The sequence below is a fragment of the Primulina tabacum genome, chromosome 5 (assembly GCF_025594145.1).
Source record: "Primulina tabacum isolate GXHZ01 chromosome 5, ASM2559414v2, whole genome shotgun sequence".
Classification (NCBI taxonomy): domain Eukaryota; kingdom Viridiplantae; phylum Streptophyta; class Magnoliopsida; order Lamiales; family Gesneriaceae; genus Primulina; species Primulina tabacum.
In genome coordinates, this window is record NC_134554.1 from 25,421,028 (window position 1) to 25,445,332 (window position 24,305).

General features: G+C 38.3%; 1 protein-coding gene across 1 annotated transcript; it reads left to right on the forward strand.

Moving 5' to 3' along the window:
• The first annotated feature begins 1,154 nt into the window (after positions 1-1,154).
• LOC142547370 (uncharacterized) lies at positions 1,155-5,912 on the forward strand. Its single transcript, XM_075655627.1, has 9 exons — positions 1,155-1,743; positions 2,282-2,318; positions 2,400-2,478; positions 2,601-2,646; positions 2,721-2,819; positions 3,870-3,938; positions 4,020-4,359; positions 4,456-4,610; positions 4,952-5,912. The coding sequence occupies exons 1-9, from the start codon at positions 1,315-1,317 to the stop codon at positions 5,684-5,686; spliced, it is 1,989 nt and encodes a 662-aa protein (XP_075511742.1). The 5' UTR covers positions 1,155-1,314; the 3' UTR covers positions 5,687-5,912.
• Positions 5,913-24,305: the final 18,393 nt, after the last annotated feature.

A 24,305-nucleotide genomic window follows, 5' to 3' on the forward strand; every position in this document is an offset into this window, starting at 1 on the left:
GACTCTTCTTCATGGTATTTTCTTGATGGTGCTTATCCTCACGATTCTTTTTTTTCCAGGTTCTCTTGACGATAAAACATCTTTCTTCTTCCTTTTTGATTTACCATCTTATTTTTTTTTTCAAATTTCCACATACACTGTCAATTGATGATACCAAAATTTTACCTCGGGTTCGGTCTGGGGAGTGGATCTTTAAAACTTCAAAGCTGAGTGGTTCGGGTCGAGGCTCTAAGTTTTGCACAGACAGAAATCGGGTTAGAGGGCGCCAAAGAGTTTTCTGACGTGAACCCTCCGATGCTTATGTCAGTCCGGGGACGAAAAATTAAGAGAAATATAATAATGCTAATTGATCAAGAGAACGTAGCATGTTAAAAACATGACAAATACCTGATATTTATAGAAGCATGTGATGTTAGTTACCTTGTTGGAGTATGATTCTTGTTGAAGTAGAATCTTACATGAGATAGGAAATTTCATATAGTAGGACTCTTTAACCATGACGGTTAAGACTCTTGACGATGCCTATCACTTTTTTTATTATATCGATGAGATTTGATCGAATCCGTATTTATCGGGATCTCGTTATTTATTAACGAAAATATCATTACATTCCCTAACTGTGTTAGAACTCATATTTCCAGGCCCCATTGGTGGGCTCAGACTTTTAGTAAACAGGGTTGTGGAGATCGGCCCAATTGGGGATTAATGGGCTCGAACATATGAGTTCAGACTACTTACTATATGATTGCGCTCGATATCCACGCCCTTTCTAAACAATGAGGTCTGGTCTTAAAAGATTAGGGTTAATTTTAAATTAGACTTGAATTCGCCCATATATATCAATTTTAGGTGCATCAAAGTTGTTCATAGTTTGTAAGTGCTGAATTTTATGCATCTTAGTGGAACTTTCTGTAGCTGGAATGAAAGTGGTGTGGGGACAAGTTTTCAAATTTTTCAAAATATTTATAGAAATCAAAGTTTACTACATTTTGCGATTTTCACTTGGGTTTTAATTTATTATTTTTTTAAAAAATATGTAATAAATTAAAATTTACAAAATTATATTTGGAGACTAAAATATCAATTTTTAAAGATTCGAAGACCTTTGTGGTAACTCATCAAAAATAAAATCGGTGTAAAGAAGCACTAGTTGGCTCGAGATGGTTGGGTAGATCCGCCAACTTGTCCGAAGAACGGAGTTTTCTAAACTGTACGTGATACGGATACGCTTGTCACATAAACGACGTCGTAACAGAGTACTACCATACCTAAAGTTCTAAACGAAAAAGGCAAGCTTTAGCCTTCCCCATTACCATGGGCAAGGTAGCTGGAACCGCCGCAGCCACGGCGGAGCTGAAGCTAAAGAAGAGGAAGAAGAAAGGACGCCCTCCTAAAGCTTCTTATCTCCCTTCTACCCCTACGAAACCAATTAATCATGTTGCCACTCCATCCAGAGACCGCCGATCCGCTCGCCGGAGCCAAAGTTTGGACAATTTGAATGAATTCGCTGACGAGGATGAAGACGAGAGGAAGGAGAAGAAAGTCAAGCTGGTTGTTCGTTTGCCTGAATCCAATGAGGATGACATTGATCAGAAGCAACAGAATAACAGGCGCCGTCCGCGAGATTATGTTTCGGGTTCTGGGTCGGATTTCGACCCGAATTCTGATGATCAGGAGGGGACGGATAAGAAACGAAAGATTAATACCGTGGATCGTGGATCTAACCATGCCGATTCCATGCAGGTCCGTTTTTTATTTTTTCTTTTTTATTAGAAATGAAAATTAAAGGAAAATTTAACATGGGTTTGAAGATCTGAAGCGGGTGCTTTTATTTTGACTCGGTCAAGTCTGAATCTTTGTGTGCTGGAAAAAAAGGATACACTTATTTAATTCGATTTCCGTTTGCTTTAAATCTGGTTTTGTTTTCCACGTTCCTAGCTTTTAAATGTTTCATATATCATGATAGATTTATTTCTATTTATGTATTTCTAGAGCATTTTTCCTCGAAGAAAGTTGAATTTTTATTCACTTTGATAAATTGGTTTGATCATCAATAATCTTCTTCCTCGTTTAATTGCAAGTATGTTATGGAGATAATTGATTTAGTAAAGGGTAGCCATTTTTAAAACAAATTACGTGTATATTACCTATAACTAGCTGATTTACTTATTCTCCCCATGTCCTTCTCTCCTTGAATTTCATTGATGTCTTTTCTTGTTATTTGGTCAATTTTACCACTTTGTTGGCTTCATAATAATCGTGGTTTTGTTGATTTTTGCAGGAAAAAAAGGTTTCGACAGTGACAGAAACTCTACATGGTTTTAATCACATCCACACCCTTTCTTGATTGTGTCTGTGTTTGGATCATCTGATTGTGAGCTTTTCATTTTCGTTGACAGGTTCACCAATGGATTCTTGTCCCACAACACCTTTGCCAGATAGAACAATGTTGGTCTTCATTCTTGACAGGCTCCAAAAGTAAGTGCTTTATTGTCTACCTGTTCTGCTTGCTTAGAAACTTGTTTCTTCTTTATATGGCACTTTTCTTTTTTCCAATGTTCAGTTTGTCAGTGTTGGTTGATTGGATGGATTTACTGCAGGAAAGATATTTACCGGGTGTTTTCTGAGCCCGTGGATCCCAATGAGGTGACGGTACATTCAAAGATTGATTAAAATTCTGGGTTTCTGGAGGGGCTGATATGGAAATAATTTTCTTGCAGCTTCCTGATTATGGTGAAATAATTGAGCACCCTATGGACTTTGGAACTGTGAGGAACAAACTTGACAGTGGAGCTTATAAGAATTTGGAAGAATTAGAGGTTGGTTTTGATTTAGTTGAGCCAATTTCATTTTGAACGGGCAATGAATAATCTTTTGATCTACAGATGAATTATACTTGTTATATGAGTTGGTTGGAAGTATTGATGTGAAATATGCTGAAATTTGCTTAGAATACTTGTCTACTACAAAAACAAATACAACTGATTTTAGTGATTTCAAAAAATTTGTTTTTGGGCCAGAGGACCCTAATTCTATTTCTCGGTTATCACTTTTTATGGATATTGCTTGATGAAGCGATAAGACCTAACAGCTTGCTTGATATTATCATTTGACACGATGCTAATGTGTTGACTTAAATAATCAAAGTATCATTTAAATTTTTTGTGAAGAAGCTCGATAATAGTATCAGACATCTTGAGCATTTGATGGTGGCTGTGTTTTTGCGTTGTACTTGCTAAGCTCTGTCTCTGTTTGTGTCATGAAATGTTTCTGGTTGATGAACATAATGTTGCGATATATTTTGTACAATGTGAATGTACATATCCCAGGATAATGAGAAAAACTATGCTGTCATGGACGATTAATTAACAACTGAATCCTGACCTTTTATCATCTTTTGGACCTATATTAGGCAATAAAATGTTTGGACCAATAAATTTGAGGCCAGGGATGTGAATGACTTTACCAAGATTGTTGGAATCAAAGAACATACTACATGTGATAGTGCAGCTGCATGGTAATGCGAACCAATTGCGACAATCATGCCATTTGCTTTGTTCCACTGATAATCACTTTTTCCTCTTTATATTGTTAACTAACTATTGCATCACTGTCTTCATAAAAAAAATAAATAAATAAAAGAAAAAGCTATCTATCACTTTTGTACATTTCATCTTTTAAAATTTTTGGATTTTATTGGGATTCAGATAATAGTGCCCGACTTATTCATATTCTATATCCCCCCTCAGTTTGTTGTAACAAGTATGTAATTTTGTTATTCTTGGTCTATCTATCAAACATTGATGTCTTAGAATTCTACGTGGAGATAAATCACTGCAATTGATGGTGAATTTCCCCTGCATTTGCAGGCCGATGTATTTCTGATATGTTCGAATGCCATGACGTATAATGCTCCAGACACCATCTATTATCGGCAGGTTTGCTGAGTCTTCATCAAGCTTTGTTTGTTTCTTCTGCATAATTATCATGCTTTATATCTGAATCATGAAATACATTAGGCACGATCTATCCAAGAACTTGCGAAGAGGGACTTTGAAAATCTGAAGCATGAAGGCGATGATGGTGAACTACAGCCCAAAGTAGTGCGGAGAGGAAGGCCACCAAGCAAGAACCAGAAAAAGCCTGTTGATACATCTCCAGTAGATCGTGTTAGTCCTGATCCTTCTTCAGTTGCCCTTCTTGCTTGTGCAGAAGAAAAAATAGTTGGGTCGAACTCTTACAATTTGAGAAAGGTACCGACACCTCAGAGATTTCGATATATCGCAGATCCTTCAAATTTCCGCTCTAGAAATGGTGAAAATAGCTCGGAATGGTTGTCTGATTGGAGTGACTTCCCAGGTTCACATTATATTTGTGATTTTGTCTGATCGTAGTTGCATGATTAGTTGATTCTCTTGGGAATGATTAATTATTCTTTCTGAATTTGTATTGCAGCCTCCATCTTACGGGCTGACATGAAGTACGGTAACAAACAGTTTACAGTGGATGAGAACAGACGTGATACCTACAGGCAATTTCATCCACTGTCTTCGGAAAATAAACTGACTGTTTTGTCGAACGCCTTTGGAGATTTGAAGCAGTTGGTGCCGGTATGTATCTCAAAAATTTATAGTTTTAGTGTCTTCAAACTGGCAATCTCTTGGAGATGGGAGACACTTCTTTTTCAACAGTTTTCCTTGTATTTTGGTTTTCTTCATGCATGGCTTAGGGACGAAACTAAGAGCCCCATTTGGAGCCTCAGCTTCTTAATTTATGATGTACTCAGTTAATGCATTTGTCGCGATGAAACTTGTGACATTTGAGTAATGAGTCCCTAGAAATTTCTCACCACATTTGCTTTAGTAAAAAATTAAAACAGTTATGCACATCTTCTCAGTCGACCTTTTCTATTCTACCTTGAAGCTCCCTGATTTCCCTGATGAACTTGTAGGTGGGCATGCACGAACCACTTGCTTATGCAAGAAGCCTGTCTAAGTATGCTGCAAATCTTGGGCCTGTGGCCTGGATAATCGCATCAAAGAAAATAGAATCTGTCTTACCTTCTGGGATGCAATATGGTCCTGGTTGGGTTAATGAGAAGATAACTCCTTCACAACCACTGTGGCCTTCATCCGAGAAGGAAAAATCATTGAGTAATGCAGCCAGTTATTTCAACTCTAGTAAACATGCGCCACACTCAACTCGTGCAGTAATTTCGGCTGTTGAATGCTGTGCTTCTGAAGGAAAGTTTGAAGCGGGGAAACCAAACAGCCAGAACGAGCTAGTTGTGCTGGGTAAAAACGCTTCTATAAAAACAGAGTTGCAGACTCCCGAAAACCCTTTGTACCAATCTCACAGAAATGGCTTCCATGGAATGTTCGGATATGATCTATCTGCAGTGACAAATCCAAAACTAGCGATGTATCCTACTCAAATGGTTGAAACAGAGTCAAGAAACGAACCTTGTTCAACTCATTCATCATGTACGAATCATGTCATTTTAGAGGCGGCTAAGTTAACTGAAAATAGGAATACTTCAGCAGTAGTTAGTCAAACGGCACAAGGTATAATCAGACAAACTGTTTCGATTCCACCGGACTTGACCGTGAAAGTTGCAGTAGGTTCGCCTAATTCTAGCTTACAGATTAATTCGCCCCGGCAACCCGATTTGGCATTGCAACTCTGAGTGTTGGATTTACCATTTTTGGAAGATGCTGCTCTTTGTATTGTTTGTTAGCGGTTGGAGCCCGACGAGGGGTTCGTTCGTGGCTGGGGTGGATATAGTTTAGTAGTTGAAATCATGTAAGTCTTGTTTAGACGACTTGAAGAAGAATATTTATCTGCTTATAACACCATGTATGTTATTTTATATTAATCGAAAGCAATTCCATATATTCTTTTATTTCTGACAATCCTGACAATCATATGTATCCAACGAACCAACTTGTGACTTAGATTTTATTTACTTTTATATAAAAATAATCTTTATTTTAATAATATTTTACGATTTTATCCAATTATGATATTTATTTCATCTCCATACTCATGCAATCTTCATAGATAAAGTTCTTGAATATACAATATGTATCATGAGTTCTGCTTATCAAATAAGATCATGAAACTCATTAGGAAGTGTCATGTATATTATAATCTGGTTCTTAGTCGATTCATCCATCTAAAATAAGGATAAAGGTTATTCGGGCTTGATACTAACATATGTGATGTAATGCCATGTTTCACTGATAATGACATGAAGATGTTAATTTATACAAATAAGTTATCATTTGATGATGCACTAAACAACCATTCTTCGGACTTTCCAAGTTATCACTTGCAAAGTTAAATAATATGTAGTTATGATTGTACACTATTAGTCATTTAACCTGGACAACGTGGAGGCTCTCCATACTATAATGAACTTTGATCCGTTGAGAGTCATTAGGTGGCGATGTTGGGTGTAGTTTCAAAATATGTAGGAGTCAATGCATTGTAGTCGAAGATTCACCACTCACCCATGGATGAAGATTTCATATGTGATCTGATGAGTTAACAGTGCAAGAAATCTCTGGTCAGAGTAAGACGTGCATTTTGGAAAGGAGTTTACTCAATTTCACATACCATGTCACTATTATTACTCAAAGATACATCACATCATTATCAAATTTGTTAGCAACTCCCGATATACTAATAGTTGCAAATTCGATAGGGATATATGAGATGAACAGACCGCACTGTACGCTATCCTTAAATTAAGATTATTTAAGCACTATCAGTTATACCTAAGAGATCATGAGGCGATGCTTCTAGACGCTCTTACCATGATCTGATGGATGCAATTAGACTTGAATTCTGACGTTCTTGATCAAGGAGTTGATGAAAAGAATGATGCTAATTAGGGTAAACCCTACTAGAAACGAATGTTGTTCTGAATTACATGAATTTGTGAACTCACGATTAACTGCATCTTGAACCCTTGAAGGTCATATAAGTATTCGATTTTGTGTTCCCATTGAGATAGTCAAACTGAAGAAGTTGAATTTGGACACTGTAGTTTGATGAATATCAAATAAATTGCTTATACAAGAGTTTATAAGTTGATTCAATGTAATAGAAGTTGTGAAAATTAGCTTAACTTCTAATTAAGTGAGGATAGTGAAATCGCCTATTTTAGTGGAGATTGCAAAATTGACAACTCCCAAAAATGGATCAATGAGAAATTTTTTCCATCTAAATTTTCATTTTTTCATTATGTGAACTAGATTTGCACACTCAATGAATGTGGTAGACATGTTTACATGTTTAAAATATGTTTTCTATTAGAATGCATAAAACAATGTTTTCAAAAATTATTCGAGACGCGACCGAGGAACGGAGAACGGGGACCATGAAAAAAAAATATTTTTATTAAATAATTATTTTTAATTATTTAATATATGGTATATTTAAGGTGTATTTTCGAATATGATGTCTTTTGAAATGTTTTTACATATCGAGTAATATTTTAAACCGATAATCGATTTTTGACGAAAACAAGGACTTTTTGACGAAATATTTTTTATACTTTCTAATGGGCCTATTATACTAAGGCTATTGGGCCCATTTGTCTACCTTATTATTTATAACCAAAGTTGGTATTCCCAAACCCTAATCCCTCAATCACACGCCTCAAGCATAAGAAACCTAGGGTTTCTCCCCTAGCAGACTAATGCGCACACACCACTCACATTCAAGGCTTCTTCAAGTGGGATTTTTGAAGAAAAACGTAGCAAAGGTCTCTCCCGTCTCTCCGGCAACGTTTCCTCGCATCAAGACTCGGATATTCGTGCGTGAAACACATAAAGACACGCCTTATTATTTATTTTCTCATCATTCATGTCATAATACATGTGATTATAATTGTTTGCATGAAAAATCTGACGTCCTCTCTTATATTTTCGTTTTTGTGGCATATACATGGAAAATTTGCATTCTTTTGACATGAAACTCATTGTATTGATGATGCACAAGGGGCTGTCAGGTTAAGGATGACAGGGGCTCGATTTAGTGGCTGTTAAAGGGTCCTAGATGTGGTTGTCAAGGGCTGGAAAAGAAGGGAAGAGGGGTGAACGAAAATTGGGTTCTAAGGGAACTAGGGTTTCGATTTTTAGTTCTTGAAGGGTGCAGACGTGTGCGAGGGATTGGGCGGCATCCAAGCGACCTAGGAGGGCTGTGGAGTGGTCCTAGATGGGTTAAGGGGTTGCTAGAGCAAGGACAAGAGCTGTAGGCGTGAGGCTCGGCCATGCGATCGTGAGGGGCATGGTTTGAGAGCTGCAAGTGCATGGCCTATAGGGCTTGGTCTAGAGAGGTCCCTAGGGTTTAGTCATGGTCATAGAAAGGTCGGTTAGGGTCTGATCTTGTTGGTTAGGGGCTAGAATAGAAGAACATGAGAATTGGTTAAGGCTAGGGTTTGGACAAAGGGTGCAGAAAAATTAAGTATCTTGCTAGGCTTTTCCAAGGGTTCTAAATGGCTGGAATTGGTTCAAAATGGGACGAGGTGTTATTAAGTTATGGCGAAAGTTTGGTTAAGTTTCAGGTTGATTCGGGTTAAAACCGGAACTTCGGTTCAAGTTTTAAAACGAATTATGAATTTAGTTAACGTGCTTAAGTTTACGTCTAAGAAATGTTGATGGGTGTGTTAATTTTAAAGTGTTATGGTAAGTTTGGATGCATTCGGGTCGAAGTTGTAAGGTTAGGGATAAAATGTGAAAACTAAGGTTTCGAGGGCAAAACAGTCATTTTAAAACCGAAAAATATTAGGAGTTCTGACAGTGTCCTGAATGCTGTAATAAGTGTTAAAATGTTTATTTTGAAAGTTTATGGAGTTTTTGATGGAAATGATAAATGCTAAAAAACATGTTCAATTCTTGGTTTAAAAGAAAATGATATTTATGCACGTATTTTACAAAGTGATGAAAATGCTGAAAATGTTTTGAATAAAGTGAGACTACCGTACTTTTAAACTACTTAAAATTTGTGGAAAAATAAAATTTTTCTTAAATAAATAATAATCTTTTAAAAATGCAATATAAATAAAATGCTTGATTAAATATTTGAAATGTAAGAGCTCACAACAAGTACTTGTTTAAAATAACATAACTAGTTTCCTTAAAAATCAGAGTACATGAAATAACATGCTTAAAAATTCTTGAAAACATAGGCGGTCCTCGGGTTTAGCCTCCACCCAGTCCGAGCCAACTCACTAGTCCCCACCTCTCGCCTCCTCATACTCGTCCTCACCTGCATCGATCAAGTCTAGTCAGTCTAAAACCTCAACATGTATAAACTGAAAATAAAAAGTAATACATAATAAAATCACATGCATTTTAAAATAGAGCGTACATACTTAAACTTGAACGAACTTACATAAACATAGACGTGCTATCATATCGTAAAACGTTCATAAACATACTTACCACATACATACTTAAACATGCATCAACATCATTTTGCGTAGAGATATGTTTCAAAGAAAGTGACCTATAAATAAATGCGTCTGATCAGACTAAACGACAGTTACTGGGCTGGCAGGGATGTCCACTACCACATACATGAGATCCCCGTTCATGCTTTACCGGGTGGATTGGTCCCTGGTCATGATTTACCGCTTTTCAATCATGATCTAAATCTGGTCATGATTTACCGGGGTGGATAGGTTCCCGGCCACGTTCACCAGCTTCAAAACCCGTTCATATTTGGTCACAAGACATTTCGCATACCTCAAAAACATAAACATTTTCTTTTGCACGTCGAACATATTTACGTGGCGTTGAGGGATTCGTTGGATCTCGCTTGGGCTACTGCTGCACCTACTAACATGTTTGCATGCACTTAATTTCCATAACTTAGACGTAATAGTCGTGCTCACCACCGAAATAAACAATTGACTTATGACGTTCTAAATGACTCGAGACTTGACCTCGTTTAATCATCCTACTAAACCATGACATTGAACCCCGAAACAATCTTTATATGAAGTGTGAATATTTCCACAAACGTGGAAGACATGGACCTAAAATAGTGGTTTAAAAATCATGGATAAGCGCCTAGGCGCTGGACATTGCTGCGCTGTGGCACTGGCGCTAGCAGGGCCGCAACTCTAGCGCTGCGGCACCACAAGGGCAGTGCCGCGACGCTAGGCTTACGAAAGCTGGGCGCTGCGGCGCTCCCCATAGAGCGATGCGACGCTAACTCTGTGCAAACTCGGCCCCAAAGAACAAAATGTGATGCAAACACTATGCCACGCCCAATCGACTTGAACCAACACCTCGAGACCCATCCTAGGACACTATGTCAATTATTCAAACTCACACAAACGCCACAAAACAACGACGCACAACATACAACGCAACACAACCCATAAACACGGATTTTTGACACCAAAATGCTTCCTACGACTTCTAATGCAACCAAGTGCTTAATGACACGAAACGAATCACCAAAAATCGTCCAAACATCATACCCAACATACCTAAACGCATCGGCGATCACCCGACGGTTCCCAACGAATCCTGCAACAAACAATACTCAAGAACACGTTTTCATAACAACACAATTTGAGCAGTCACACGTGAAAAATCATAACTTACTCGTTTCTTGTCTAAAAATTACGAATTTACTGTCAAATCGAAGGTATCGAAAAGTACTACATTTTATATGTTGAAATTATTTTCCAGAAAATCAACCGAAAATTCACAGTAATCAAAATGACAGCAAACTCAATTTTTGAGATCTAAAAAATCGTTTGAAAATCAATCCAACCATTTTTGCTCACACTTTGCATATCACACATTAATTTTTGCACACAATAAACATCATGACAAATACATGACAAGATCGATGCGAAAATGAAAAGAATATACATGCTTTTAATATTTAAAACTCACGACATGACGATATCGAAACGGAGAAATACGAGGGCCGAGCCCGGACGATTTGCGGCACGATTACTTGAAGAAAATGAACGTGAATTCGCTGAAAAATTCGAAAGGGAAGGTGGCTGCTGCTGAAAAGGTGAAAGAGTGTTTAGAAGGGGGCGAGTTGAATAAACACTAACAATTTTCACAACCTTTTCTTCTTTGATGAGTCAGTTTAGTGATAAACTGATACTCGAGAATCTTGTAAGTCGATATCAATTAGTTAACAATAAAAGTGTGGAAATAAACTGACTGATAGATGGAATAAAACTGAAATAAGAAGACACAAGATTTTATGGATATTTGGAGATTTCAAACACTCCTACGTCACCCCTTCTATCACAAAGATTGGATATTCACAAAAAGACTTTGATGGATACAAAGAGCTGTATATACCCACTTCAGTTTTGGACTTAACAATGCAAAACTGAAACTCTTAGTTACAAACAAGTTAACAGTACTCAATTGGAATGAAATAACTCAGCACAACTGATCTCTTCAAGATCAAATATAATCACAATAACAGTTTGTGCTTGTAAGCTCGAAATATAGCCTTGAATGCTATGAATGTATACAATAAATGTGAGCAAAGATTTCAGAAGAGTAACAACTTAGATAATAGAATAGGATATCAATCAGATTGATTCAGAGTTGTATATTTCTCAGCTGCTCTTCTCTGCTATTTATAGGCTTTGCCTCCAACAGTAGTATTGAATGCGATTTGAAACTTTCTATCCATTGTTTGCCACGTCAACATTCTTCTGACAGTCGTACACGGCAGCTTTTGCAATCCCACTACTTGTTGCAATTAGCTTTTGTATAGTTTTTGGTTGAACGTCCTTTTCCTTAACTGATGACGTGTACAGCTGAATGATCAGCTGATAGGCTCACAACTGATTGTAGTAACTGATCAGTTCCAATTGATTAGTCAGTTGTCTGCGTAGTTCAGTTTGCTAGTCCAGTTGCATTTGAAAATCTGCGTACAAACTTTTAGTTAAGAGCAACCGATAGTTTGCATATTTTATATCAGTTTCTATCAGTCTTCTTGATCAGTTAGTTCAATATATTAAACGCTCAGTTTGTCAAACTTCCGAAATTCAGTTTCCAACAGTTTGTCTCTTTTTGGTGCGACAAAACTTAGAAAATAAGAACTGATCAACTAAACTCATTGTAGATAAAATAACCTTTTATTGACAACTCTTTCAATGTACAGATTCGTACAAAGAATGAAAGAATAAAAGAATCTTCTAACTGACTAAAATAATCTTTAAAAATAAACTTCAAAATCTGCCAAATATCTTCTAGCTGGGTCTCTTTGTAGATTGTTCCTACTGATCTTTTCCCTTCTCTTCCACCCTTTTGTCAAACGCATAAACCTTTTTGGATAGTAGACTAACATCCGAGGAGAGGTTTGAAACTGAATTCATCAGAATTTCTTGCAGCAAATCCATTCTTTTAGAGACAGTGTTTTCCAAAAAATCAAGGCGTCTTCTGAACAAGGCTTGAGTTTGGAAGTGAGCTTCATCTGATACTCTTTCTTTTCTAAGTTTTTCTATTTGTGAAAATAGAGAAGTTACGTCCTTTGTGATTTGCTGTAGTCTTCCCAGAGTGTGCTCCTTTACAAAGTCGAGCTTCAAAGTATGCATGAATTGGGTTGACTTGATATCAGAAATGGAAGTCATTACACTGACAAGGTTGGTCTGAATAGCTTGAATTTCTTCGAACATAGATTCAGTTTCAATTGATTTACCAGGAGACATAGCTCCAGAGGTTTCTGGTTCTTGCTCCCGGTTTTCTTGATTAAAGATCACCAATGTAAGGCCCGAGATTATATCATTTTAATCCGAGATTATTTAATTTACGAATTTTTGGAATGATGAATTAAATTCCACGATTTTTGTAATTAATCGGGATTGAAATGGAATTAAAAAGAGTTTTGAGGACCAAATTGCAAATAGTGAAGAATTCAGAGGCTAAAGTGCAATATTGGATTTGAGTGGACACTTGTCTTTGCCATGTGTTTTGGATATATAAAATTGCTTCATTTCCCTTCATTCTCCAGCAAAAGAATCGAGAAAAGCTACAGGAATTCTCAAAGTCCTTCGTACAATAGAATTGTGATTTTGGTTGATCCGTTTATCCGATTTTCGATCCGAACACAGTACCGTACTCCTCTCATCGACAGCTACAACTGGACGTAAGTTTTATTGAGTTCTGTTATCATTTGAAATTATGATATTGGAGAAATTATTATTTGATCATTATTATGTGTTCTGGGAATACTACACATCATAGAATCGAAACCGGATTGAAGAACAGACTGATTATGGAATTGTTATGATTTTCTGATTATATTGATTGAAAACCGGACAGATTTGGATTATTGATTGATTATGGATTGTATCGGATATGGGTTATGATTTGTAATTGATATCTGATGATATTGTATTGACGGGAATCTCAGATTGTGTCGTTATGCCGTTGACTTGAATTAAATATAGATTAATCAGATTCAGTATTGAATTGAGAATGAAATATTGATATTATGATTCTCGTTATGTCGTTTCAGATTTACAGAGACAGTCTTGAGTTCAGAACTGATATTGCTTCAGACCGAGACTACGAACGAAAGGTATAAGTCAATGTGGTACTGGGAGAACGACTCGAGTAGGATATACTTGAGTTTTCCTAAATCACATACTTATTGTTATTGTATGCATTGTTTTGAATTAATATGCTTGTTCTATTGATTTATAGAAAGCATGTATTAGACGAGTATTAGATGAGTGATCTTGTGACAGAAGTGCCTGATAGTGGTGGGATCGCCACGGGCACATTGCACGATGTCACAGGATAGTGAATCGGCGATAGTGCCAAAGTCTGTGACGGATAGGTCAAGACACTGGATGTTTGGTTATATCGGCGTGGATAGAATCAGAGTTTCTTCTATTACTGATGGTCGATATGGAATGCCAACGTCTGGAAACTGGGATCCCTAGACTAGGATTGAGTCTAGTCTGAGTCGTGGATTCACGAGCATTGTCGACAGTTTTGTATTGATTATGTTTCAGATTTTGATATATATTGCTGTTATCTGTCCATACTTTTATGTTTATCATATGATTGCATGTTCGTTGATTTATATTGGGATTATATTCTCATCGGAATTATCCGCCTGTTGTCGTGTTTGTATGTGTGCATGACAACAGGTGGGACAGGATCAGGGTCGAGGAGATGACGAGATATCATGAATAGAGTGGAGACCACGGACTTTGACGTTGCTGTAGATAGGGTTTGGACACGTGATAGCTAGTTGTTGAACCTGAGTTTTGAATGATTGTATATAGTACCAAACTTGTGCTTGAATACTGATATGTATATTAGAATGATTTCCATTACGTTCCGCGTTTAAAAAAATAAAAAATAAAATATTTTAGACCCTGTTTATTATAATTGATTAAATTGTCCCAATGACGATTATGAACTTGATTAGCGTCCGGGTCCCCACAACAGGTGCTCACGAGCATTGTCGACAGTTTTGTATTGATTATGTTTCAGATTTTGATTCATATTGCTGTTATCTGTCCATGCTTTTATGTTTATCATATGATTGCATGTTCGTTGATTTATACCGGGATTATATTTTCACTGGAATTATCCGGCTGTTTTCGTGTTTGTATGTGTGCATGACAACAGGTGGGACAGGATCAGGGTCGAGGAGATGACGAGAGATCATGAATAGAGTGGAGACCACGGACTTTGACGTTGCTATAGATAGGGTTTGGACACGTGATAGCTAGTTGTTGAACCTGAGTTTTGAATGATTGTATATAGTACCAAACTTGTGCTTGAATACTGATATGTATATTAGAATGATTTCCATTACGTTCCGCGTTTAAAAAAATAAAATATTTTAGACCCTGTTTCCTATAATTGATTAAATTGTCCCAATGACGATTATGAACTTGATTAGCGTCCGGGTCCCCACAACAGGTGGTATCAGAGCCGATAGATCCTTCAGATTGAGATAGAAGCTAGTGAGCGGGGTAGATTGAGTTATCTGTCCTTGCTTTTGATATGCTAGCATGCGTTACTGCTTTAATACATGTTACTTGATTTATCTGAATTGATATGGTAATGTGTATTAATGAGTATGAATCAGCACCGATTCTGAATCAGCAGTAAGATGATCGAAGGAGGATTGAAACATAATTATTGTTTGGGATTACTAATCTTTTTGATAATCAGATATGCCTCCCAGAAGAATACCAGAACAGGGTAGTACTTCAAATCCTCCGATGGATGTCACAGCAACTCCGATGGAAACACTTCTGAAGAGATTTCAATCATTCTATCCACTGACTTTGAAGGGTACTGAGACTGCAGTGGATTGTGAGAGTTGGCTAGATGACATAGAGATGTTGTTTGACTCATTGGACTATACAGATGAGCGAAGAGTAAAACTGATAGGGCACCAGTTGCATGACGTTGCAAAGAACTGGTGGATTACAACGAAGAAGGCATTGGAGCATAGAGGTACGACTATTACCTGGAATGTGTTTAAGACCGAATTTTATCAGCGGTTCTTTCCAGTTTCATACAGGAAGGACAAGGGGGCCGAGTTTGCGAATTTGAGACAGGGACAACTGAATATTGAGGAGTATGTGTCCAAATTCTCTACATTACTGTCATGTGGCCGAGAATGAAGAAGCGGTGGCTGATCAGTTCATCAATGGCCTGAATCCTGAAATATTTACCTTGGTGAACACCGGGCGACCAAACAACTTTGCTGACCCCCTGAACAGAGCAAAGGGAGCAGAAGCCGGCCTGATTAGGCAGAGAGGATCTTCGTATGTTGCCCCAGCACCGATACCACAGCAACCCCCTCCCAGATTTGAGAGTGGCAGCTGCGGTGGTGGAAAGAAGGACTATCTGAAAGCCAGAGGAAGACAGTTTAAGAAGTCTGGCAGCAGTTCTTCCAGTTCCAATGGCTCGAGACAGACTTGTCAGAGCCAAAGTTATACAGGACCATATTGCAGCACTTGTGGAGGGAAGCATTCCACAGAGCAGTGCCGAGGAGTGTTTGGCTCTTGTTGTATATGTCGACAGCAGGGACATTTTGCCTGAGTATGTCCCCAGAGAGGTGCACAGGGATCCCAGGAAGCAGAGTCATCTGGATCAGTGGCTCAGACCGGGAGACGACCATCTGCTGTCCATTCTTTCCAGCCAGAACCGTCTACCCAGTCACAGCAGAGGCCAGGAGGAAGCCAGACAGTGAGCCAGCCTCCGAGACAGCAGGCCAGAGTTTTTGCTTTGACTGAGGAGCAGGCACAGGATGCACCTGATGATGTCGTTGCAGGTAACTGTTCTATTTCTGGTTACCCTGCTTATGTATTGGTTGATACCGGTGCATCACATACATTTATTTCTGAGATATTTGCATTGATGCATGCATTACCTGTTGAGTCCCTATCTACTGTAGTATCTGTTTCTTCTCCTTTGGGAAAAGGTCTTGTATCAGTGACTTTTGTTAGATCTTGTATACTACGATATGATGGGCATGAGATTGAGTTAGACTGCATTGTACTTGGATTGTCTGATTTTGATTGTATTATCGGGATTGATATGTTGACCAAGTACAGAGCTACAGTTGATTGTTTCCACAAGATAGTGAGATTCAGACCTGAGATGGCTGAGGAGTGGAAATTTTATGGTAAGGGTTCTAGATCTAGAATTCCTTTGATATCTGTTATGTCTATCACTCGATTATTGCATAAAGGAGCGGAGGGATTCCTTGTCTATTTAGTTGATTTACTGAAATCGAGTCCATCATTGACGGACTTGCCAGTGGTGTGTGAGTTTGCTGACGTCTTCCCCGATGAGATTCCGGGATTACCTCCAGTCAGGGAGATAGATTTCAATATTGAGTTGATGCCAGGTACAGTTCCGATTTCTAGAGCTCCGTACAGAATGGCACCGATTGAACTGAAAGAATTGAAGGATCAGTTGGAGGATTTACTGGCCAAGGGATATATCAGACCTAGTGTATCTCCTTGGGGTGCTCCAGTGTTATTTATGCGAAAGAAAGACGGTTCTATGCGACTTTGCATTGATTACCGGCAACTGAACAAAGCAACGGTAAAGAATAAATACTCTTTGCCTCGCATTGATGATTTATTTGATCAGTTGCAGGGATCATCTGTCTATTCCAAGATCGATCTAAGATCTGGATACCATCAGCTGAGAGTCAGCGATTCTGATATCTCGATGACAGCGTTTAGAACCAGGTATGGACATTATGAGTTTATTGTCATGACTTTCGGCCTTACAAACGCACCAGCTGTTTTTATGGGATTAATGAACCGAGTCTTTCAGAAATATTTGGATGATTTTGTTATCATATTCATTGATGATATCTTGATTTATTCAAAGAATATGATGGATCATGCTGAACATTTGAGGATTGTTTTGAGAACTCTGAGGGCTGAGAAATTATATGCTAAACTGTCGAAATGTGAGTTTTGGTTGAGACAGGTAGTATTTCTGGGTCACATTATATCAGGAGATGGGATTTCTGTCGATCCTAGCAAGGTTGAGGCTGTGATCAGTTGGCCGAGACCAACATCTGTACCAGAGATACGCAGCTTTATGGGTTTGGCAGGATATTATCGCCGATTTATTAAATATTTCTCGAGCATTGCTAAACCGATTACTCAGTTAACTCAGAAGAATGCTCCATTTGTTTGGTCTGAGGAATGTGAGGCCAGTTTTGTTGAGTTGAAGAAGAGATTGACCAGTGCGCCTGTGTTGACTATCCCTTCAGGTAATGGTGGATTTGTTGTTTATTGTGATGCTTCTCACAGAGGTTTGGGTTGTGTATTGATGCAGCGAGGGCACGTCATTGCTTATGCCTCGAGACAGCTAAAGCCACACGAGTCTCGTTACCCAATTCATGATCTTGAATTGGCAGCCATTGTATTTGCACTGAAGATATGGTGACATTATCTCTACGGTGAGAAGTTTGAAATTTATTCTGATCATAAAAGCTTGAAGTATCTGTTTTCCCAATCAGAACTGAACATGAGAGCGAAGATGGCTTGATTTGCTTAAAGATTTTGATTGTGAAATCAAATACTATCCAGGGAAGTCCAATGCAGCAGCTGATGCACTGAGTCGAAAGGTATGTTCCTTATCCTTATCGACGATAGGTATTTCGAATTTGATTGAAGATTGCTGTTTGTCTGGATTAGTATTTGAGACAGATCGTCAACCCTTGAGATTATATGCTATTCAAGCTGAACCAGAGCTAATTTTAAGAATTAAAGCGGCTCAGAAAGTTGATCAGAAGGTGAAGAATTCGATTGAGATGGTCAGATCAGGTCATCGATCAGAGTATCAGGTACATGAGGATGTACTGTATGTGAATAATCGTCTTGTTGTGCCGAATGTTTCAGAGTTGAAACAACAGATATTGACTGAAGCGCACAACAGTCGATTCAGTATCCATCCTGGTGGCAGAAAAATGTATAACGATCTGAAAGGACAGTTTTGGTGGAAACAGATGAAGACTGACATTGCAGAATTTGTTTCCAGATGTCTGAATTGCCAACAGGTGAAAGCGGAAAGAAAGAAACCCGAAGGACTGATCACATTTCCATGGATTTTGTGACGCAGTAAACGCGTTCTTCCAGAGGTTCTGATGCGATTTGGGTGGTGATTGATAGACTGACCAAATCCGCATGTTTTATTCCGTACAAGATGACGTACAGATATGACCAGATGGCTGAGATATATGTCATAAAAGTGGTCAGATTGCACGGAGTGCCGAAGTCGATTGTTTCAGACCATGATCCTCGGTTTACTTCGCACTTCTGACAGAGCCTGCAGCAAGCTCTAGGTACGAAGTTACATCTGAGTACCGCATATCATCCACAGACCGACGGACAGTCAGAGCGGACTATCCAGACACTGGAAGATATGCTGAGAGCAGTAGTGCTTGATTTTAGCACTGGATGGCAGGATGCATTGCCACTTTGCGAGTTTTCGTACAACAATAGCTATCAGACGAGTATTGAGATGGCTCTTTTCGAGGCGTTGTACGGAAAGAAATGTCGATCCCCTCTGTATTGGGATGATATCTCTGAGGTTCCTGAGATCGAACTTGACATGATCAGAGATATGACTGAGAAGGTAAAGCTGATTCAGAAGAAAATGAAGACAGCTCAGGAGAGATAGGCCAAATATGCCAACCTTCGACGCAGACCGTTGGTATTTGAGGTTGGAGATAGAGTATTTCTGAAGATTTCACCTTTCAGAGGAGTTGTCAGATTTGGCAAGAAAGGGAAGCTGTCTCCACGATATGCTGGGCTGTATGAAATTCTCGAGAAGATAGGAGATCGTGCCTATCGACTCGCATTACCGCCTTCTTTATCTGGAATACATGATGTCTTTCATGTATCTATGCTGCGGAAGTATCTCCCCGAGGATTCTCATATTATTCAGCCAGACGAGGCCTAGCTTGATGAATCTCTGAGTTACGTTGAAAAACCGATACAGATTATTGATCGTAAAGAAAAGAAACTCAGAACAAAGATTATTCCTCTTGTGAAAGTGCAATGGACTCGTCATGGAACTGAAGAAGCTACTTGGGAGATTGAATCAGATATGAGACAGGAAATCCCAAAATTATTCCACTGATGTGAGTTTAAGATTTCAGTTTCTGTTATTTCTGATTTGATTGCCTGTGATTTCGAGGACGAAATCATGTCTCAGAGGGGGAGAATTGTAAGGCCCGAGATTATATCATTTTAATCCGAGATTATTTAATTTACGAATTTTTGGAATGATGAATTAAATTCCACGATTTTTGTAATTAATCAGGATTGAAATGGAATTAAAAAGAGTTTTGAGGACCAAATTGCAAATAGTGAAGAATTCAGGGGCTAAAGTGCAATATTGGATTTGAGTGGACACTTGTCTTTGCAACGTGTTTTGGATATATAAAATTGCTTCATTTCCCTTCATTCTCCAGCAAAAGAATCGAGAAAAGCTACGGGAATTCTCAAAGTCCTTCGTACAATAGAATTGTGATTTTGGTTGATCCGTTTATCCGATTTTCGATCCGAACACAGTACCGTACTCCTCTCATCGACAGCTACAACTGGACGTAAGTTTTATTGAGTTCTGTTGTCATTTGAAATTATGATATTGGAGAAATTATTATTTGATCATTATTATGAGTTCTGGGAATACTACACATCATAGAATCGAAACCGGATTGAAGAATAGACTGATTATGGAATTGTTATGATTTTCTGATTATATTGATTGAAAACCGGACAGATTTGGATTATTGATTGATTATGGATTGTATCGGATATGGGTTATGATTTGTAATTGATATCTGATGATATTGTATTGACGGGGATCTCGGATTGTGTCGTTATGCCGTTGACTTGAATTAAATATAGATTAATCAGATTCAATATTGAATTGAGAATGGAATATTGATATTATGATTCTCGTTATGTCGTTTCAGATTTACAGAGACAGTCTTGAGTTCAGAACTGATATTGCTTCAGACCGAGACTACGAACGAAAAGTATAAGTCAATATGGTATTGGGAGAACGACTCGAGTATGATATACTTGAGTTTCCCTAAATCACATACTTATTGTTATTGTATGCATTGTTTTGAATTAATATGCTTGTTCTATTGATTTATAGAAAGCATGTATTAGACGAGTATTAGATGAGTGATCTTGTGACAGAAGTGCCTGATAGTGGTGGGATCGCCACGGGCACATTGCACGATGTCACAGGATAGTGAATCGGCGATAGTGCCAAAGTCTGTGACGGATAGGTCAAGACACTGGATGTTTGGTTATATCGGTGTGGATAGAATCAGAGTTTCTTCTATTACTGATGGTCGATATAGAATGCCAACGTCTGAAAACCGGGATCCCTAGACTAGGATTGAGTCTAGTCTGAGTCGTGGAGTCACGAGCATTGTCGACAGTTTTGTATTGATTATGTTTCAGATTTTGATACATATTGCTGTTATCTGTCCATGCTTTTATGTTTATTATATGATTGCATGTTCGTTGATTTTTACTGGGATTATATTCTCACTGGAATTATCCGGCTGTTGTCGTGTTTGTATGTGTGCATGACAACAGGTGGGACAGGATCATGGTCGAGGAGATGACGAGAGATCATCAATAGAGTGGAGACCACGGACTTTGACGTTGCTGTAGATAGGGTTTGGACACGTGATAGCTAGTTGTTGAACCCGAGTTTTGAATGATTGTATATAGTACCAAACTTGTGCTTGAATACTGATTTGTATATTATAATGATTTCCATTACGTTCCGCGTTTAAAAAAATAAAAAATAAAATATTTTATACCCTGTTTATTATAATTGATTAAATTGTCCCAATGACGATTATGAACTTGATTAGCGTCCGGGTCCCCACAACCAAGGCCCTGTCAGTTGTTTCAGTTTCAAAACTAACAATTTCTGAAACATCAGCTGGTATAGCTTCCTGATGAAGCTGTGGAGGAGAAAAGAGAATCGTAACAGCAGTGGAATCTGAAGGCTCTGCAGTAGGTTGATCAGCTGAATCAGCAGCTGGTTCTTCGCTTGGTTGCTTAGCTGAATCAGCAGTTGGGTCTTCCGTTGATTGAACAACTGAACCTGTGGTTGGCCTTTCAGCTGGCACTCTTCAGTTATTGAGACAAATGCCTGTTCAGTCATGGTAGTCGACTGAACTGGCTCTTCAGCTGGTTGAGAAATAGCATGTGAAGCTGGTTCTTCAGTTGCTATATGTTCTTCAACTGATTTAGTAGTGATCAGCTGAATATCAGTGGCGATAGATTTAATCACTTCGTCGATGTTCTCCAATGATAATTCAACATCAGTGTATAGTTGAAGTTCTGCAGTTGAGGATTGAGGAGCAGTAGTTGACGGTTTCACATCTCTTGAAGAAGAAGCAATTACTTGCTCAGAAAATTCAGCAACTGGTTCCTGGGATGGCTTTAGTGGTTGAACTGTTTGTTCAGCTTGTTCGTCTGATGAAAGCTTTCGGGAATCTGCTGGAATATTAAATTCTTTATCCAGTTCCCAATGCTTAATCTCCATCTGCAGTGATATTATATCCGAGTCCAGTTGATCATGAACTATTTTTTCATGAAAGACAGTTGGATTGGTGGGATCATAATTTTGGCATAGCTGAACAATCATTTGTCCTAACTTCTTTGCACGTACTAGGTCAAATAAGTACTTCTTCCTCTGCAACGCTTGAACAACTGAAACTGCTTTGACCATTTTCAGGACTATAGTTTCCAAGCCAATAAATTTCTTCAAAACTTATTTCTTCTAGAGTTGCTTGGCAAACACTTCAGTCCTAAACTTGACCCATTCATCATAAGTATTTAGCTTATTCTCAGAAAACTCATTGACATCTTTCCAGATTAGGTCAATATGAGTTTGAATTGCATTTGTAGTCTGGGCTCTTCAGTCATCTTGTCCTTTCCCTTAGAGTCAGTAAGAACATGAGGAATCCTCAGTCCTGATTCAGTTGCGTCAATCTTTTCTCTAATCACTACTCCTTTGGGTCTGGAAAAAGACAAAGAAATTGGGCCAGAGTTAGTGATTAGTGGAGCTTTAACTCCAGCAAGTTTCTTCTTATCACCAGATTCGGTGATAGACTTCTTGAGTTGATCAGCAGGAGGAGGTAACTGAACTTCAGTTGAAGATTTAACTAGTATTACTCGCAAAAGAGTAGCGTTGATCGGCTATTCAGCTACGGATTGTATCAGCCTTTCAGTAGAGATTGTGATAAGAACAATTGCTAGTTTTGTCTTCAGAGTTATGGGCTTTTTGGCGATTTTAGGAGAGGGAGTCTTCTCCGAATCAGTTTCACTGACAATCAGTTTGCGTTTGATTGTCTTCTTCTTAATCATCTTTTTCGCTTTGTTAACTGATTTGGGAGACTCCTTCGTCCCAATCTCCTTTTTCACCTTAATGAATTTTTCAGGAGATATGTCCAGCCTGAGCTTCGACAGATGAACACTCTTGTCATTGAATATCTTGAATTTGGATGACCTCTCAGAGGAGTCACCCACTGAACCCTTGCTTTTCAGCAGATAGCTGAGCGGCACTACAAATCCTTTTGATTGTTTCGAAGACTGAAACATATTTTTTAGAATGTTGAAGATGATACTTTTCCATTGTAATCTTTTTCCAGCAATGATACCAGTCATGAATTGAAATTTTTTCAGAGTGAGAGCCGCAAAGGATCTGCTTTGGCAAGTAGCCCTTTGGCCACAATGTCAGCCAGTTACTGGATTTTTGGCTTCAGCTCTTTCTTGGGATCGAAAACTTTGATTTTCCGTCCATCAGTCGATAGGAAAGTTTGCATCTCTTCGACATCAGAAGATTTCACATCGGAGATATGTGCTAGTCCATCAGCAGGCAGCTGAAATATGTTGCTAAAGGAGTCTTCGTCGATCATCAGCAACTGATTGTTGACGGTGGTAGTGTTGTTGCCGTCAGCTGAGATAAATCCGTTTGCATAGAGATCTTGAATCTCTTTTGGATAAATTTCTTGGGAAGATAGTCCCAGAAATGTCTTCACTCGAGCAGCCTCTAGTTTAAGAAACACGTTCTTGATATTCTCGTCCTGGACAGACAGGACTAAATCAAAATCAATTGCCATTATATTTAGCATGTATGCCAGAATTTGATTTGCCATTGCTGAAAGAAGAGTTATCTGCGAGAGAGAGTATTGTGTATTGATTTGCTTTGTAAACTAAAATGCGCATAAAGAAAAATTGAAATGAGGTGCGAACAAGTACATATGTATGTCACTGTTCAAATCTTTGGACGCATGTCAGTTTAAGATAATTCAAAAAAGTCGTGTGTACGTGTGTAGAATTTAAATGGACTATGTGGGGACACGTTTTAAAATACTATTTATTGAAAGACGTCCATTAAATGCGTAATTACCAGTCACATTACTTATTATGGAATATTTATCGATTAATTAGCTAACTTATTGGAGAATTTCAGTTTATGTAACATCTACTATTTAATTATTACCTAAAATCCATTTAACCAAAACCTAAGCTCTCATTCAGCCGACACCTCCACCTCCACTCAGCTTTCTCTCGTTTTCAACAATTCCTCAGCAGCAAGAGCTTCGGCCACCCCATTTCTTACAAGAAAAAATTCACCCGGCACTCGTTCTTCGATCTCCTCGCGTCTATAACATCAAGACATGCTTTTATCATTTTTTATGCATCATACACGTTTTATATGCTGGAAAACGTATTTATGCATGAAAAATTC